The sequence below is a fragment of the Dipodomys spectabilis genome, unplaced genomic scaffold, assembly GCF_019054845.1.
Source record: "Dipodomys spectabilis isolate Male_0828 unplaced genomic scaffold, ASM1905484v1 ptg000046l, whole genome shotgun sequence".
NCBI lineage: Eukaryota > Metazoa > Chordata > Mammalia > Rodentia > Heteromyidae > Dipodomys > Dipodomys spectabilis.
In genome coordinates, this window is record NW_024870723.1 from 9,630,601 (window position 1) to 9,646,753 (window position 16,153).

The 16,153-nt window shown below is 48.0% G+C and overlaps 1 protein-coding gene and 1 long non-coding RNA gene across 6 annotated transcripts in view; both read left to right on the top strand.

Annotated features, from left to right (window-relative positions):
• Positions 1 to 11,177, top strand: part of Rabgap1 (RAB GTPase activating protein 1) — a 156,022-nt gene extending 144,845 nt beyond the window's left edge. For all 5 annotated transcript variants that reach the window (XM_042678642.1, XM_042678644.1, XM_042678640.1 and 2 more), the window contains exons 20-26: positions 346 to 438; positions 1,110 to 1,220; positions 5,873 to 5,977; positions 6,593 to 6,676; positions 7,378 to 7,449; positions 8,973 to 9,170; positions 10,704 to 11,177. In XM_042678642.1, coding sequence (XP_042534576.1) covers positions 346 to 438; positions 1,110 to 1,220; positions 5,873 to 5,977; positions 6,593 to 6,676; positions 7,378 to 7,449; positions 8,973 to 9,170; positions 10,704 to 10,826 — 786 coding nt within the window. In that variant the 3' untranslated portion in view covers positions 10,827 to 11,177. The remainder of the gene's footprint in view (positions 1 to 345; positions 439 to 1,109; positions 1,221 to 5,872; positions 5,978 to 6,592; positions 6,677 to 7,377; positions 7,450 to 8,972; positions 9,171 to 10,703) is intronic.
• An 11-nt stretch (positions 11,178 to 11,188) lies between these two features.
• LOC122107055 lies at positions 11,189 to 15,484 on the top strand. Its single transcript, XR_006147290.1, has 3 exons — positions 11,189 to 11,787; positions 13,586 to 13,591; positions 15,473 to 15,484. It is a non-coding gene; the product is annotated as an uncharacterized LOC122107055 (long non-coding RNA).
• The last annotated feature ends 669 nt before the right edge of the window (positions 15,485 to 16,153 follow it).

Here is a 16,153-nt window from a genome sequence, read left to right on the forward strand (position 1 = left end):
ATAAAATAGCTCCTCCTCCACCCCATAGAGCAATTATGAGCACATTTAGCAGCAGTATTGGCGTGTGCTAAATAAAATAGTAGATGATGGTGATGATGATGATAGGATTTGGAGTCAATTATAAAAAATAAGAGTTAGGAGGGAGACGTTGTAAGGTGTTTGCTCTGACACTGTCAGGAAAAGCCTTGGGTACTGATACTTAACAGTGTCTTGGGCCTTTGCGGGTTCTGATCCCCAATGGGGAAACACATTTTGCCTAGTGGCCTGGCCCAGGTGATGAGCGCTGGCAGTGAAGCACTAGCGCTTCCTGATTCTTCACAATTTGTGCTGTTGTTTATCCTACAGATTAATCAGAAAAAGCTGAAAAAATATGAGAAAGAATATCACACCATGAGAGAACAACAGGCCCAACAGGAAGACCCCATCGAGCGATACGAGGTTTGTTTGCTTATGGCTGGATGATGTAGGAGCTTGAGGATTTTCACTCCATACTGTCTGTAACTAGCTTTATTGAATCTAGGGCTTGACCTCAGGCAGGCCCTGAGCTTTTACGCTCAAGACTGGCAGGCATTCTGTCACTTCAACCATAGCTCCACTTCAAGGCCTTCGGGTGGTTAATTGGAGAAAAGAATCTCACAGACTTTTCTGCCTGGGCTGGCTTCAAATTGTACTCCTCAGATCTCAGCCTCATAAGTAGCAAAGATTACAGACATGAGCTACTGCCACATGGCTATTGATTCCTTTTTAAAGTTCACTCCTCCTGTTTCTAGACTTGTTTGCATTTGAGTTTGCAAATGAGAAACAAGATCTGTTTTGCTTCTAGTCAGTTGCCCAGTTGTTACACTTCAGTGGCCTTTCCTCACGGTTACAAAGAAGTAGCTTCATGATAAGGTCACTTGAATCAGTTAAGTACTTGTTTGTGGGGAGATACAAAATAAGAAACTACTCATTTGGAAACATGTTAGGACCAGTCACGTGTCTTTGTGATTTCTGAGGGATCCAAGAATTGTTTTTGAAATTTGGCCTTGAGGTATTCTTGTTTCCACTTGACTTTTTTTTTTTTTTTTTTGCATTCTGTAAATTTTTTTTTTTTTTCTTCTGCTCTTCAGCGGGAAAATAGGCGCCTACAAGAAGCTAACATGAGGTTGGAACAGGAAAATGATGACTTAGCTCACGAGTTGGTGACCAGCAAGATTGCACTGCGGAAAGACTTGGATAACGTAAGTGATGGTTTGTAGGGAAAGCTGACACAGGCCAACTTGACCTCTGTGAACACGTGAAGTCCTGGGAGTTGGGTGTTTGCCGTTTGCCTTCCCTGTAGCACCTGCCTCTGGAGAGACAGTGGGACGGCCGTTCTCACTCAGCTTCCTCGCCCCTTTTATTTCCGCGCCCAGAGTTCCTGAGGTGCTTTGCTAACAATATTTATTTATTACAGTCTCTTGAATTCCTCCCTAACAGGAAGAAAATGTGTTATCCTGCATATCTGGGGCTTTTTTTAAATTTAGAATAGTTTGCCTGAGCGACAGGTTAATTTTATTAGTAGTTTCTCTTGGCAGAGATTCTGTTATCCTTTCGTCTTTGCTTCTGCTAATCTTAAAGGTTTTGAGATGATGGCTTTCCGGCAGGAAGCGTTTCTGTTTTCTAGACTACAGGCCTCCCTTAGAGGAAGTACAGTCTCGCTGGCTCGTGTCAGGGCTGGCTTATTCTGTAAAGGGGTAGTAAATATGTAAGGCTTTGTGGGCCTTGCTTTCTCTCACCACTACTTAACCATGACCTTGGTATCAAAGCAAGATGAAAAGGAACGATATGGCTGTTTTCCAATAAGAACTTTTTTTACCAAACTTAAGTGGCTTGAATCTGCCATCTTTCAGTTAATACATGTGCATACACTTACTTGCCACTCAGTCTAGCTTTCACATGTAGGGGAAAACATGCATCCTTTTTCTCTCCAGTCCTGACTTAACATAATTTTTTGCAAGTCTTTCCATTTCTTTGCAAATAGTATAGTATGCTGGGCACCGGTGGTTCACACCTGTCATTCTAGCTACTCAGAAGGCTGAGCTCTGAGGATCATGGTTCAAAGCCAGCCCAAGGCAGGAAAGTCCATGAGATTCTTATCTCCAGTTAACCACCAGAAAACCAGAAGTGGCACTGTGGCTCAAGTGGTAGAGTGCTCACCTTGAGTAGAAGAGCTCACAGACAGCACCCAGGCCCAGAGTTCAAGCCCCATGACAAAAAAAAGAACAAATGGTAGAGTATCATTCTTTCTAACGGATAAGTGTGTGTGTGTGTGTGTGTGTGTGTGTGTGTGTATTATAATACACACACCACACTTTCATCCATTGAGAGACATCTGGGCTGATTCCATACCTTGGCTGTGGTAGCGTCAAGAGAGAACTCAAATAGTATAATTCCTTTAAAAGGCAAAATCAAAGTTGAGCAAAATAAAACACCAGGAAGTGGGTACTTGAAAGGGGTAGGGTGGGGGTCAAGGGAAAAGGAGTAGGCAAATGAAGAAAAGAGGGGGATAATTCAGCCACGAATCTAATGTACATCCTACAGAATTAAGAAGAGTGAGGAAAGGGGTGGGGAGGGGCGGGGAGGGATGAGGGAAAACGTTGAAAGGGTGACATTGATAAGCAAGATACAGTATACTCATAAACCACTTGTTAAATGGCAACTCGTGTACAACTACTTCTCGAAATTTTTTTAAAAATAAACCTAAGTGGCACACACTAGATTTGGCCCCTAGACTGGTTTGCAAGCTCCTGACTTCTATTTTTCTACCAGGCTCCGAGGATCACCTAGTGCTTTAGGTTTCCTCTGGGCCTGGAGGTTGGCCCAGGCTGCTTAGAGCTTACATTCAGTACTTACATTTTATCCGAGTATTGAACTCCAGAGAGCCAGCCAGCGTTGGGAGGATCTTGCCATGCACCAAACAGGCAGAAATTCTGCAACTAGTCTATCTCTTTGAAAGTCTATGCTTTTATTAGCTTCTCAAACGTGAGAAAAGGAGATGGTATCAGCTGCCCCTGCATTTTAGAAATAGAATAATCTACTGTGCCTGATACTTGCATAACCAATTCCGACGCGCATGTTACTCCATGGGATGTCTTTTTCTGTCCTTTCACTTTTAGCACATCTCTCTTTGCTTTGTCCAAATGGGAATTTGTCTTCTGCTTGTGTTTGCTTTTTTTCTGCTTTACTGCAGTCTTTGGTTTCATTGCAAGTTTGTGTGTTGCCTTGTAAGTTGTTCTAGGATTCCTCTTTCTCCAGAGCTCTCCCTGACAGCTTCCAGCAACGGCAGCCATCCCCATGCCCCTGCCCCGAGTGCCTCTAACTGGAGAGTCCATCGTGCTCTCTGGAGGACCCAGGTGGAAGCCTGATGTTACTAGGAGGCCATTTGTTTTTCTCCCATGACCAGTTTGCATTTTCTGTTTTCAGAGGTGAATAAGTCTGTTCCCTGTTGATCTTCAGGAGTATGGGTTTATGTTTATGATGCTCAGGTGTTCTCCCTTTTTTTTGGTTATGTGAATAAACTAGGGTGCCATCACAAATGGGTGCCATCAGAGCAGTCCAGTTGGGTCAGTCCAGTAGCCTCTGTATACCTTCCCATTGCCATGGGCTGATTGTGGGGGTGGGTAGGACACATACTGGGCAGTCACAGGACATGCGGCTGCCAGCTGTGCCGCAAAGACAGCTCAGGAGGAACACCTCTCTGCCTTCCTTCTGTGTAAGTCGGGAGTCATGGCGGTCAGAAAAGTCTCTTGAGATAGGAAACCCAGTTCGTCACTTGGCTGTTCCACACATCTCAGTCAGCCCACAGCAGTGCTGAGTACAGGAGGAAGTATGTGTGCCTGTGCACTGCAGTAATAATGCAAGAGGCCAGCAGTCCAGGCGGAAATGACAAGTTCCACTGATGACACTACTGCTGGTCACAAGGGGGACTGGCATAGCAAAGAGGATGAAGAAGGCTAAACACACTCAAAATGCAAATAGATTACTTGCAACTATGAGTGAAACCTTTTGGAATTGTTTTGGGAAGGAAGGAGGTGCGCAGAGAGCGGTGGGGGGGTGAGATTGATTGGAATACGTTATAGACATGTATGGAAAAATAACAATGACATCTCCTAACTGATGGAAGCTATTCTGAATAAAGTAGATTATGAGTACATGGAATAAAAACAGCAGGCGCCAGTGGCTCACACCTATATAGTCCTAGCTACTCAGGAGGTTGAGATCTGAGGATCACAGTATGAAGCCAGCCTGAGCAGGAAAGCCGGTGAGACCCTTATCTCCAATGAACCACCAGAAAACCAGAAGTGGTGCTGTGGCTCACGTGGTAGAGTGCCTTGAGCTGAAGAGCTCAGGGACCGCGCCCAGGCCCAGAGTTCAAGCCCCACAAGTGACCAAAAAAAAAGTAGATTACTGTAAAGAGCATTTATAATGCTTTTAATACTTCATAGGACAAATGCAAAAAAAAATAAATAAAAAAGACAACAAATACACACGTTCCACTGGTGCCAAAGGCTTGAACTCAGGGCCTCAGGCTTGCCCTGTTAATTTGTTCTGTCACTTGAACCACAACTCTAGCCTGGCTTTTTGCTAGTTATTTTGGAAATGTAGCCTCATTTCCCTATTTAAGGTTCCAGCCTTGTTCCTACCAAAGAAGTGAGAGGAAGTAGAGTGGAGTGGAAAGCTCAGGAGCCCCACTCCACCATGTTGAGTAAGTGATGCCAGAAATTCTGTTTCAGAAAACCAGCCTCCCTCGCCAGGAGGCAAGAAGGTTAACTGCCTGGCCCAGTAAAGCCTTCTTACCTGGTCTTTGTTTTTCCCCTAACACACTAGTCACTCGCCAGTTGCCCTTCTTGGAGGGACCAGCTATCAGGATCCACAAATTTTTTCATGGGACTCAAAAGCCAACCCACAAGATATTGGTAGCTGTTCTAGAGTAGAACCTAGCCATTAAAGATAATCAAAGGGGGCTGGGAAGGTAACTCATGTTGCCTTGCATGCATGAGGCTCTGGGTTCAATTCCTCAGCACCACATAAGCAGAAAAAGCTGGAAGTGGCCCTGTGGCTCAAGTGGTAGAGCGCTAGCCTTGAGCTGAAGATCTGAGGGACAGCGCCCAGGCCCAGAGTTCAGGCCCCACAACCGACACACACGAAAACAAAAGATAATCAAAGGAAGTGTCTGCACTGGGGGCAGTTTCCTTAACAAGAGTGAAATGCAACATATGTTGAATAAAGCAAAAGAAATGTTGTTCAGGAGAACACCAGAGCACATCATTATTATTATTTTTTTTTTTTTTTTGGTCGGCCGTGGGGCTTGAACTCTGGGCCTGGGCGCTGTCCTTCAGCTCTTCAGCTCAAGGCGAGCGCTCTACCACTTGAGCTACAGCGCCACTTCCGGTTTTCTGGTGGTTTATTGGAGATAGGAGTCTCACGGTCTCTCCTGCCCAGGCTGGCTTTGAACCCCGATCCTCAGATCTCAGCCTCTTGAGTAGCTAGGATTACAGGCGTGAGCCACCAGCGCCCGGCTCACATCATTATTATTAAGATTGACATATTCACGAGCTTTGGACTCAGATGCAGAGCGTGAAGCTTAGAAAGGTTTTCAGTGACTTGTCCAGTGGTGCTTGGTCAGTGAACAGTGAGAGCTAAACTCAGCTACCTGGTGCCAAAAGCTATGCTCCTAGGCACCATCTTGCACACACACTCCCATGTGAATCTAGTCCCAGCATTCCCACTTAGAGCCATTTTCCTATCACTTCCCATCCCTGTGTCCAGGGAATTGAAACCCTTTCTGGTTCTAGGTTTTTACTTTGTTCTCATTACTGACTTGGGTTCTCGGTTCTTCTTTATGTTTCAGGCTGAAGAAAAGGCTGATGCACTGAATAAAGAGCTGCTGATGACCAAACAGAAACTGATCGAAGCAGAAGAAGAGAAGCGCCGGTTAGAGGAGGAGTCTGCTCAGGTGTTGTGTCCCCCTCCCCCCCCCCCCCCCCCCCCCGTCCCCCCAGCGGAGATTTAGCTGAAAAATGGGCACTGGAGACAACTGCCTTTAGTTTCTGCCCAAGGACCTTTTTTATTTATTCTGTAAAACATAGTGGTTTTCTTACCATGAAATCCTGCAAGGAGGCAGCGGGGCTTTGGGGTGGGTTGAAATTCAGCATGAAAAGCAACACAAAAGGGAGCCCGCTCCATGGGCACAGACTGGCCTGACTCCCAGAATGCACCGAGCATGCGCCCTGGCAACCTCTCAGGTCCTCTCAGGTCACACGGCCGCCTCGGGTTGGTGACTGTCATGGTCCGTAAACCCAGGAGGTGCTGAGCGCTGCTCTGGCCCGGCTCTGGCCTGCCCGGCCCTCGCCAAGGATAGCAAGAGGCCACAGCTTGGATGGTCACACGAGCAGGGAAGAGCTGTGGAAGCCCACGGGCACTGAGAGTCTGTTTTCTCCCTCGAGAACAGAATTAGTGCTGCCAAGGGCAGAAGAATGGGAAGCAGAGCTGTCTGGTTAGCTGAGGTTTAGCACCAAGCAGATTCCGATTTTTCCCCTCCGTATTCACTTTTGCTTTTGTATGTGGTCAGTTAAAGGAAATGTGCCGCCGGGAACTCGACAAGGCAGAATCGGAGATTAAAAAAAACAGTTCCATCATTGGTGACTACAAGCAGGTGGGTCCCTGCACGCTGAGCCGGCCGGGTGTGGGGGGTGGAGCGTGGGCCCCATGCCCTGGTGTGGAAGGACATTGTCTCCAGACCTCGCTGCACCTGCTTGTGTCCCGTGTGGACACAAAAGGACGTTTGTAGCGCGCCTCACATTGCAGCGTCCAGCAGGTGGTGAGTGAAAGCCAGGGGTCTTGAGAGCAGTTCCACTTCCGAATGACATGGCCACTAATGGGCTAAAGCAGTTCTCTCCAAGGCAGCTCGTTCTTTTTTTTTTTTTTGGGGGGGTCCAGTCGTGGGGCCTGAACTCTGGGCCTGGGTGCTGTTCCTCAGCTCTTCAGCTCAAGGCTAGCACTCTACCACTTGAGCCACAGCGCCACTTCTGGCTTTTTTTTTCTTTTTGCTTATGTGGTGCTGAGGAATCGAACCCAGGGCCTCATGCATGCAAGGCAAGCACTCTACCACTAAGCCACCTTCCCAGCCCTGGCAGCTCGTTCTTTAGAACACATTGGATCAATCTTTCTCCCCCTCTCTGCTGGGATCTCATGCTGGTTGGGAGGCTGGCACCGCTGGAGGAACCTCTGCTTGACAAAGCCACACCCTCCGGAACAGTCTGTCTGCTGAGAGCTGCATTGAAGAGTTTATCTCAATTGCAGATTGTGCAGATGACTACATCATTCAAAAGATTGCGGTTTTGTTTGTTTCTTTAGATTTGTTCTCAACTGAGTGAAAGATTGGAGAAGCAGCAGACAGCTAATAAAGTGGAAATTGAGAAAATTCGGGTAAGATTTCCTTTACGGAAAAGATTTTACATCACCTAGTTCATGTTATGGCTGTCTTCAGCACAGCAGGATTTGGGAGAGAAGCTGGCTGGGGGAGTGGCTCCCGTGGTAGAGCACTGGGCCTGACGTGCCAAGGCCCTGGTCCAATCCACACTAGCAGCACTCCCTCCAAAATAAATGACACAAGCTGCAGTGTATCAGATGAGGTACCTGTCTACTGTCAGTGACTGACAACTCCCACACCCTTTATCTCAGTTCAGATGAGACCAAAAGAGCCCCAGCTTTCAATCTTAAAGTCCCAGTGCCCAAGGACACAGAATGTCATCAGGAAGGTAGGCAGCGGCCAGGTTGCTTGGCCAGGACAAATGGGATAGCCAGTATAGTTCTGCAGGAGGGAGGGGGAGGGAACAGGTGTGTCCCCGCCCCACTCCCCCTTGTTCTGTGGAGACTCTTCTGCAGTCGTGGGATCCAAATACAATGAAGACTTGCCGTGTTTTACTGATAGGGGAATGGGGAGAGTGACTGGTACTTAAGTTCTATTTCTACTAGATTGTGATATTTTGCAAAAGGAGCAATTTAGTGAAAGATGCCTTACTTAGGTATTTACAACTCAGGGACGGGAAGATAGCAGAGACCCATGCTCACAGACTTTACACACCAAGAATGAGATGGCGCTGACTTCCCCTCAGCATAACCAGAGGCACCCATTTTCTTTTTAATCTTTAGGTGCTGCTATAAGACTTTAATAAAGCTCTTTTTTAGGGGGTGAAGAGGAATAGCTGGGGATTAAGCACAGGGCCTTGTGCATGCTAAGTGCTAAGTGACTACTCAATCACTGAATCACACCCAAGCCCTGACCTAAGGGCTGTGTTCTCTTAGTTGTTCTGTTGACCCTAATGAGCAGATGGATGGAGGGATGGATTTTGGGGGGAGGGCAGTACTGAAGTTTGAACTCAGGACTAGGTAGATACTACTGCTCAAGCCACACCTCCAGCTAAAGTTTCTAAGACTGGCATTTAATTTTGCATTTACAGTTCTAAAATTGGGATGTTTTATAGTGGATTGCTTTTTTCTGATTTGATTGGCAGAATTATCTCTTAGAAGAACTTAAAGTGATTTTTATATTCAGTGACATCCTATTTTGTTGAAATACAGAATATTAACTTGTGAGCATATTTTATATACTTTTTGGGGCATGCCTTTAGTGTTTAATTTCCTATGTTACAAAAAAATTTTCCTCAAGGATTTTTAGAGTCTACATCCCACCTTGAAGAAACAGCTCCCACTTGGACAGTTTCGGTATCCCAATTCCACAGGAAAAAAGTCATTGTACACAAAGCTTTATCTCAGCGCAGCCTCATCTTGACTAGCCTGTGTTTCTAACAGTGCAACTTCTAGATCAGATGTTGTGTAATTGGTATTTTGGTATGGAATGCCAGGTATGTTGCCTGTCAATTTCCAAAGACAAACACCGCCTTGAACAGCGGCTCCTCTGCCCTCTCATCTCTGCCCTTGAATTTCAGCAAAAAGTAGATGATTGTGACCGCTGCCGGGAGTTTTTCAACAAAGAAGGACATGTGAAAGGCATCGCCTCAAGCAAGGAGGTTTTGGATGCGGACACAGATGAAGAGAAGGAGACACTCAAGAACCAGCTGAGAGAAATGGAGCTGGAACTGGCGCAGACCAAGCTCCAGTTGGTGGAAGCCGAGTGCAAGATCCAGGTAATGGCGGTGGCACGCAGCACACACTGTGGAACGGGTTCTGTGATGTGGACTAGAGTTCTCCCTCACGGACACACACATAAAACGGACTTGTGTGGGCTTAGGATCTTCTCTCCAACCCCTTTTAAATTTTGAGTGTAATCCTCATGGGAGAAACACAACACTTTTTGCTTTTGTTCTAGTTTTAAATTTTATTGTTTTTATTTGAAAATGCTAAAAAACAGAAGGGTTACAATTACATAAATCAGGCAAAGAGTACAATACTTTTTATCAGTGGATGTTTATTTAGTAGCCTGTCCTAAGGATTTGTATTTTATAAAATTTAAGATTACCTACATAGTTTCCATCTCTTTAGTGGTACACAGAACACATGCCTTAAAATCACACAGCTCAGCAGGGCACCAGTGGCTTACAACATAATCCTAAGCTACTCAGGAGGCTGAGATCAGAATCACAGTTCAGTTCAAAGCCAGCCCAGTCAGGAAAGACAGACTCTTACCTTGAATTAACCACCAAAAATCCTGAACTAGAGCTGTAGCTCAAGTGATAAAATGGTAGTCTTGAACAAAAGATCTAAGGAACAGTACCCAGACCCTGAGTTCAAGTCACAGGCCTTGTGCACACACAAAATAAGTAAAGTCACACAGCTCTACTCACTTGGTGGGGGGGGGGAAGGGAGGAGGGGATGTTACTGGGCTTTAATTCAAGCCCTTCTACCACGGGAGCCACACCTCCAGCCCTTTTTTGCTGTAATTTTCAGATTTTGTGCTTCTTGCCTTGGACTTGAATCCCTTAATTATGCTTCCCATGTGCTAAGATTACATTGTCATATTTGGCTTGTTCTCTGCCCACTTTTTTGCCCCAGCTAGCTAGGATCCATAATCCTCCTAGCTCGCATCTTCCAAGTAGCTGGAATGACACATGTAATCTCACCACCTCTGGCTTCCAGCGCTGACATCTTGGATCTCAACCTGGGTAGTAACCTTACACCACCACAGGTTGTCCCAGTCTTCTGTCAGGCCGGTTTGAGCACTAGGATGTGCAGGCAAGGCTGAGCACAGCAACAAGGGTTCTATTCCTCGACTCCCATCACACAACCAGCTCAGAACCTCCATGCTGGTGAAGGAATCTGGTTTTTGCTTTTTGCTTTTTTTTTTTTTTTTTAATCTTTCTGCTACGTTGCTAATCCTGCCAGTACCAACACCAGGCAGGTCTGAGGCCACAGGCAGCCCTCCCTTACTGCATGTGTCGCAGGTGGCACTAGATAGCAGCTGGTGGGACTGCCTCTGGAGCAGCGTCTCGGCGTGTCTGAGCTGTGATCAGAGCGGGCGGCCTGGTGCTCAGAGGGAAAAGACAAGGAGCATGCCTGGCAGGAAGCACCGCCCACTGCCCGTGGAGGGAGGGCCTTCCACGAAGGATCCTGGAGGTGCTTCTATGCTGCGGCAGAGTGAGGCAGGTGCTAATACTCAGGTAACGGGCACATGCGGCCCAAGTTAGCATCTCAAATGCCTCATCCCCTCGTTCCTCCCACAGGACTTGGAGCATCATTTGGGCCTTGCCCTCAATGAGGTGCAGGCAGCCAAGAAGACCTGGTTTAACCGAACGCTGAGCTCCATAAAGACAGCCACCGGGGTTCAAGGCAAAGAGACTTGCTGAGAGCAGCTGCCTGCAGAGAACACGCCACCTCTTGTTGCCTTCCTTGGCCACATGTGTGATTCTGTGACTTGTTCCAGGACCAGAATGTACCTAAGTGGAATCCATGATGCATACTGGTGGGTCGTTGGGCCAGAGCTGCTGAAGCAGGCAGCCTCTGGGTAAGGCTGTCCTCACCACTGACACCAACAGGCCTGCCAGCCCAGCTGAGGCTGGGGACACACTCCAGGAGTCACTCGGAGGCCCACACCGCGCCCAGCGTAAAGGCCGTTTACATGATCAGAGTTGGGGATCCTTCAGTGTGTTGATTTTTTTCTAAACCTTTTTTTTTAAACAAATATACATATTATATATACACACACACACATATGTATATGTGTACACATACATGTGTATGTGTGTATATATGTGTGTGTGTATGTGTATGTGTTTGTGTTGGGGGGGTAGGGGATCGGAAATTAGAGTAATTCTTACCTGTCAGTGCCAGCAGAAATCCTCCCGGGTAGACATGGAAAAGCACTTTGTTTGAAGTAGGAAGGTTTCATAGACATAGCAGAAGCCATCTAGTTGCGCTCACCTATCCCATGCACAGGTTTGGGCTTTGGTGTTCTTCACGTCTCTGATCAATTCTATGCAACTCTCATAGTCCTGTCATCTTTTAGCACTAGCTGCCAGAACTGACTTTACAAGGCTGGACTGGGCGACATGGCTGTGAGACTGGATTAATCATAACGTGGACAAATCTTATTTTGCTTAATGTGTCATGTGTACATACATATAAATATAAATATAAATATAAATACCTTCCCCCAATACAAAGTTGACAGTGTTGAACTCCCAGACTCGGGCTGCTGAGCCGCACCGCTTCCTCCTGCGGTCACTTGGGCACTTACCTTCACCCCTGCCTTCACTCCCTCACTTAAGGGTTCCTAGTGTGCACACATGAGGAGGGCTGAGCTGAGCTGTGGGGTTGCTGGGCTCTGAGCCCTCCCGGGGTGGCCAGGTGCAAACCTCACTGTCCAGGTGGGCTGTAGGTTTTCACTTCACAGGTATGGAATGGAGGTTTTTAGCACCTTTTTATTGAGGGGAACTGTAGAAAGCCTTTGAGTTAATTTATCTGGTGATATGCTGACAGGCCGCCCCGCAGGTGTTTCGTCCTTTGCTTGTGCTCTGTGAGGTAGCTGCTTCCGGTGGCAGTGGTTTGTATATAAGGACCCTCGGCTCGTTTCCTTCTGTTCTGTTGGCCGTAATGAGGCTTGCTGAGGTCACTGTGACAGGAGAAAGTGGCAGCCCCTCCCCCAGACCATGCCCTCTGCCGCTTCCTGTGTCCTTGTTCAATTACCAAAACAGCTGTAAGCTCATCTAATAATAGGTGTGTGAACATTGTGCTAGGGTAGTTTGCGTGTCAACTTTATGAACTGAAACATAAACCAGTAAAACTGTATTACTAATTCTTCTGTTGGCTTTATTTTAACAGCATACTCATTAAATATTTTGGTACAAACAGCATTGCTTTGTAGCCGTCAGTTGTATCACTCCCTGCTCCGAACCCCCTTCCCCTGCCCCCACTCCAGAGGCTGGCTGGAGAGGGCCAGACCCAGAGAAGATTCAGACTCTGGCTTGGGAGAGTGAGCCTTCACAGCCGTGAGTGTGGTGCTGCCTGGGAAATACAGTGCTGGAGGTCACAGGTGACACACCTCGGTGTACTGGAGTTCCAGGAGGTCTTGGGACAAGGATGGAGTTAGGTCTGTAAAGACAAGTGTCATCTCACTAGGCAGAGATGGGAGGACGCACCAGGGCTGCAGGGCATTGTCCGTAGAAACAGCTACAGAACGGAAAAGCAGTCCAATCACCTGCCAGCTTCTAAGAAAAGTGGTGGCAGGCACATCTTTAACAACAGTCGTCCCCTGTCTTCACCACATCCCAGCATGGTAGGGGCTTTCCCATGCAGCCCTCTTGTCTGCAGCAGGAGGAGTGGCGCTTCCCTTCCTGCCCAAGCCTTTGAATAGCAGCTCCCTCCTTCAAGGGAAGTTAGTAAGGGGGCGGCTGCCTGGCAAAGAGGCTGGAGAAGTGTCCAAGCAATAGCAGGCACTCACTCCTGCAGAGGCCTGGACAGGGCACAGGCTGGAGAACCTATTTCTGAAGGGGTCCACACTGCTGGCCAGCCTGCTCCATGTTTTCCAGGTCCTAAACACCATGTTTAAGAATGTAAGGACTCAACAGAAATCCTCATTCTTCTAGCTGTGCACTGGCCAAGAGAAAGGCATTCAAACACAGTCCAATTTCAACGTGGGCCAAATAACTCAGATAAAGGGTATGGCCTCTGGTTGAAACCCAGAGTGAAAGTCATTGTAATTGCTTATGGTAAGTACTGTATGCATGTTCAAGTCCCTGTGCACTGAAGTGTGTCTGCAAAGGAGACAAAAAAAATGGCAGTGCCACCGCTCTGCACTAATGACTAGAGATGTGTGGTTTCGTAAAAGGCTAAGAGGATACCATTTAGCTAGGAGAAACAGGTAGTTGGCAGGAGATGAGCGATAAGGGATGGTATGGTTCTTTAGGTTGCAGCCATGCCACGAGAATTTGGAGGTCATAAGGAACTAAACCACAGCAGAGTTTAAAGCCAACTTGGCATTTTGGGAAGTTCCCTGCTGATCCACTAGGAAGTAAAAGTAGAGTCTGCAGTGATAGAGAATAGGGATGGAGGGTAAATTGGACTTGAGATGGCCTGAGACATGGGCTGGAACGCGCAGCTAAGGAAGGAGCTGGTGTGGCATCTCAAGTACGGGGCTTTCTGAACTTCCATCACCGTTGGCAGCTTATGCCAGCTGCGCGATGTCCTGAGAAATGGTACTTTTCAGCAGCATCCCTAGGATCTATCCACTAGATGGCAACAGCATACACAGCATACACACAACCCAAAACATCTCTGGGTGTTGCCTAATGGGGAAAGGAGGCTCGGTGATGTGCGCTTAGTTGCAAAGTATTGCTCACGTGTAAGCTGAAGGCTGGAGAATGGAGGATTGCACGGGGAGAGATAAGTCTACAACCACCACACGAGCAGGACGAGGGTATGCAGATTGCAAGCAGAATGGGGGCTTGTAACTGGCTTGCAGAGAGGAGATGAAAGGTGAAAGCAAAAACTTTAGTCTGGGGGCATGCCTGGGAGGTTGGTGGTACGGGCTCACTGCAGTGGGGCAAGGGGCGAGAGGACAAGGGGATTCAGTGTTAATTAGTCCGGCTGGGAAGGGAAGTGGGTAAGGGTGGTAAGCAGCCAGAGAGAACCGTGACAGGCGGCAGTGCGAAGAGCTCTCCCACTGTGTTCTCAAAGCCTGTGAGAATGAACGCCTGTAATCTTAGCTCTTCAGGAGGCTGAGATCTGAGGATCACAGGTCAAAGCCAGCCTGGGCTGGAAAAGTCCATGAGACTCTTTTCTCCAATCAGCCACCCAAAAAAGCCAGAAGTAGAGCTGTGGCTCAACAGCAGAGCTCAGGGACAGCACCCAGGCTCCAAGTTCAAGCCCCAGGCCTGGCATACATCCATGCACATACCATGACCCCAGGGACATGGGCAGTCCTTGCAGCAGCCAGACAGAACTGATCCAGAGCCTTGTCAGCTATTTGGGGGAAAAGTAAAGGCTCAAAAAGAAAGATGAGGGTTCTCTACATTTGAAGTCAAATCTCCCAGCAACAGAGGGGGAATGAGAAGAGTGTAGGAGAATCTGCACAGACCAAAAAGAAACCAGGACTCGGTCTGGGAAGTTGGCTCAGTGGTAGAGTGCTTGCCTTGCATGCTTGAGGCCCTGGGTTCGATTCCTCAGCACCATATAAGCAAAAAGAAAAAAAAGCCGGAAGTGGTGCTGTGGCTCAAGTGGTAGAGTGCTAGCCTTGAGCTGAAGAGCTGAGGGACAGTGCTCAGGCCCAGAGTTCAGGCCCCACAACTGGACCAAAAAAAAAAAAAAAAGAAACCAGGACTCTACACCTACTTTTCAATAAACCCTAGAGGAATGGAAACCAGTCTGGAGGGGAGCTAAGAAGCTTAGGAGAGGCACTGTGTCAGGTGCTGACACAGTGGGATTTAAGTCCTAAGGTTCGGAACGGGATGGGAGAGGGCAGAAAAGCTGGAGCAGACATGAGAATTAGAACCATGCACGATGGTGACTGAGGCTCACTCAGAGAAAAGCATATGAAGAAACTAAGGTTCACAGCAAGGGTTCTAGGCAAAGCCACAGCTGAAGTGTCAGCCTGAACTTTTTTTTTTTTTTTTTTGGGGGGGGCAGTCCTGGGGCTTGAATTCACAGCTTGGGCACTGTTCTTGAGCTTTTTGTTCAAAGCTAGCACTCTACCACTTGAGCGACAGCACCACTTCCAATTAATTGGAGATAATAGTCTCATGGACTTTCCTGTCCAGGCTAGCTTTGCTGTGATCCTCAAATCTCAGCCTTCTAAGTAGCTGGGATTACAGATGTGAGTACCTCAGCCTGAATTTCTAATTCCCACAGCCAGCAGTAGTGGAACCTGCCACACAGCGCTTAATCACGCGCTCCTGTGGAACTCGGGGCCAAGACTAAAGCATAGCCCCAATGCTCATTGCTCTCAACCTTTCCAAGTTCTCTGATCCGTGTGGAGGCTCTGTGCTACCTGCCTCAGAGGTGAGCTGTGGAACTTTGACTCATCGTTCATTCCACTCTTTCATCTTTCCCGTGTTTCTACCTCCCCTCACCTCTCCTCCCCCCGTGACCTGTTTCCACAGGAAGGAAGAAAGGCAAGAGAGCCTGGCTCCCCCTCAGACCAGGAGAGGCAAACCTGGAGCCATGGTGGCTCTTGTTCCAGTCCATGTCGGCAGGGCTGTAAATGCAAAGTGATGGTGGAGCTCTGAGTCATGGTGAGGCAGCACACCCGGTGCAGTGCTGCTGTCCGCTCCCCGCAGGCCGTGAGCCGCCCTGATCCAGGCTCCTTGGCACCTTCCCTGGGCTGATGGTCTGAGCCTCGGGAAGGGAACCTTCCTGACTACAGCTCCATGTACTTCCGTCTCCAAGTATGGATACGGTTCTGTAATGTCTGGGTCTCACCGACCCTGGGGCAGATGTGAAGGGCAGAAGTTTGGGGACAGGAAGTGCCTGGGGCACTGTGGGCCTTGGCACTCCACTCAGATGCCTCCTGCCCTCTGAGCCAAGAGCCAGCTTGGAAGATTCCAAGGAGTTCTGAGGACCACAGATGTGAGCACGGGCGAGACCATGGCGTTCAGCCTTGTGCTGTGGCCATTTCACCCTTTCTGCAAAGGCAAGTGAGTCCCCGTGGGATGGACTGAGCGAATCTCATGGGCCAAGA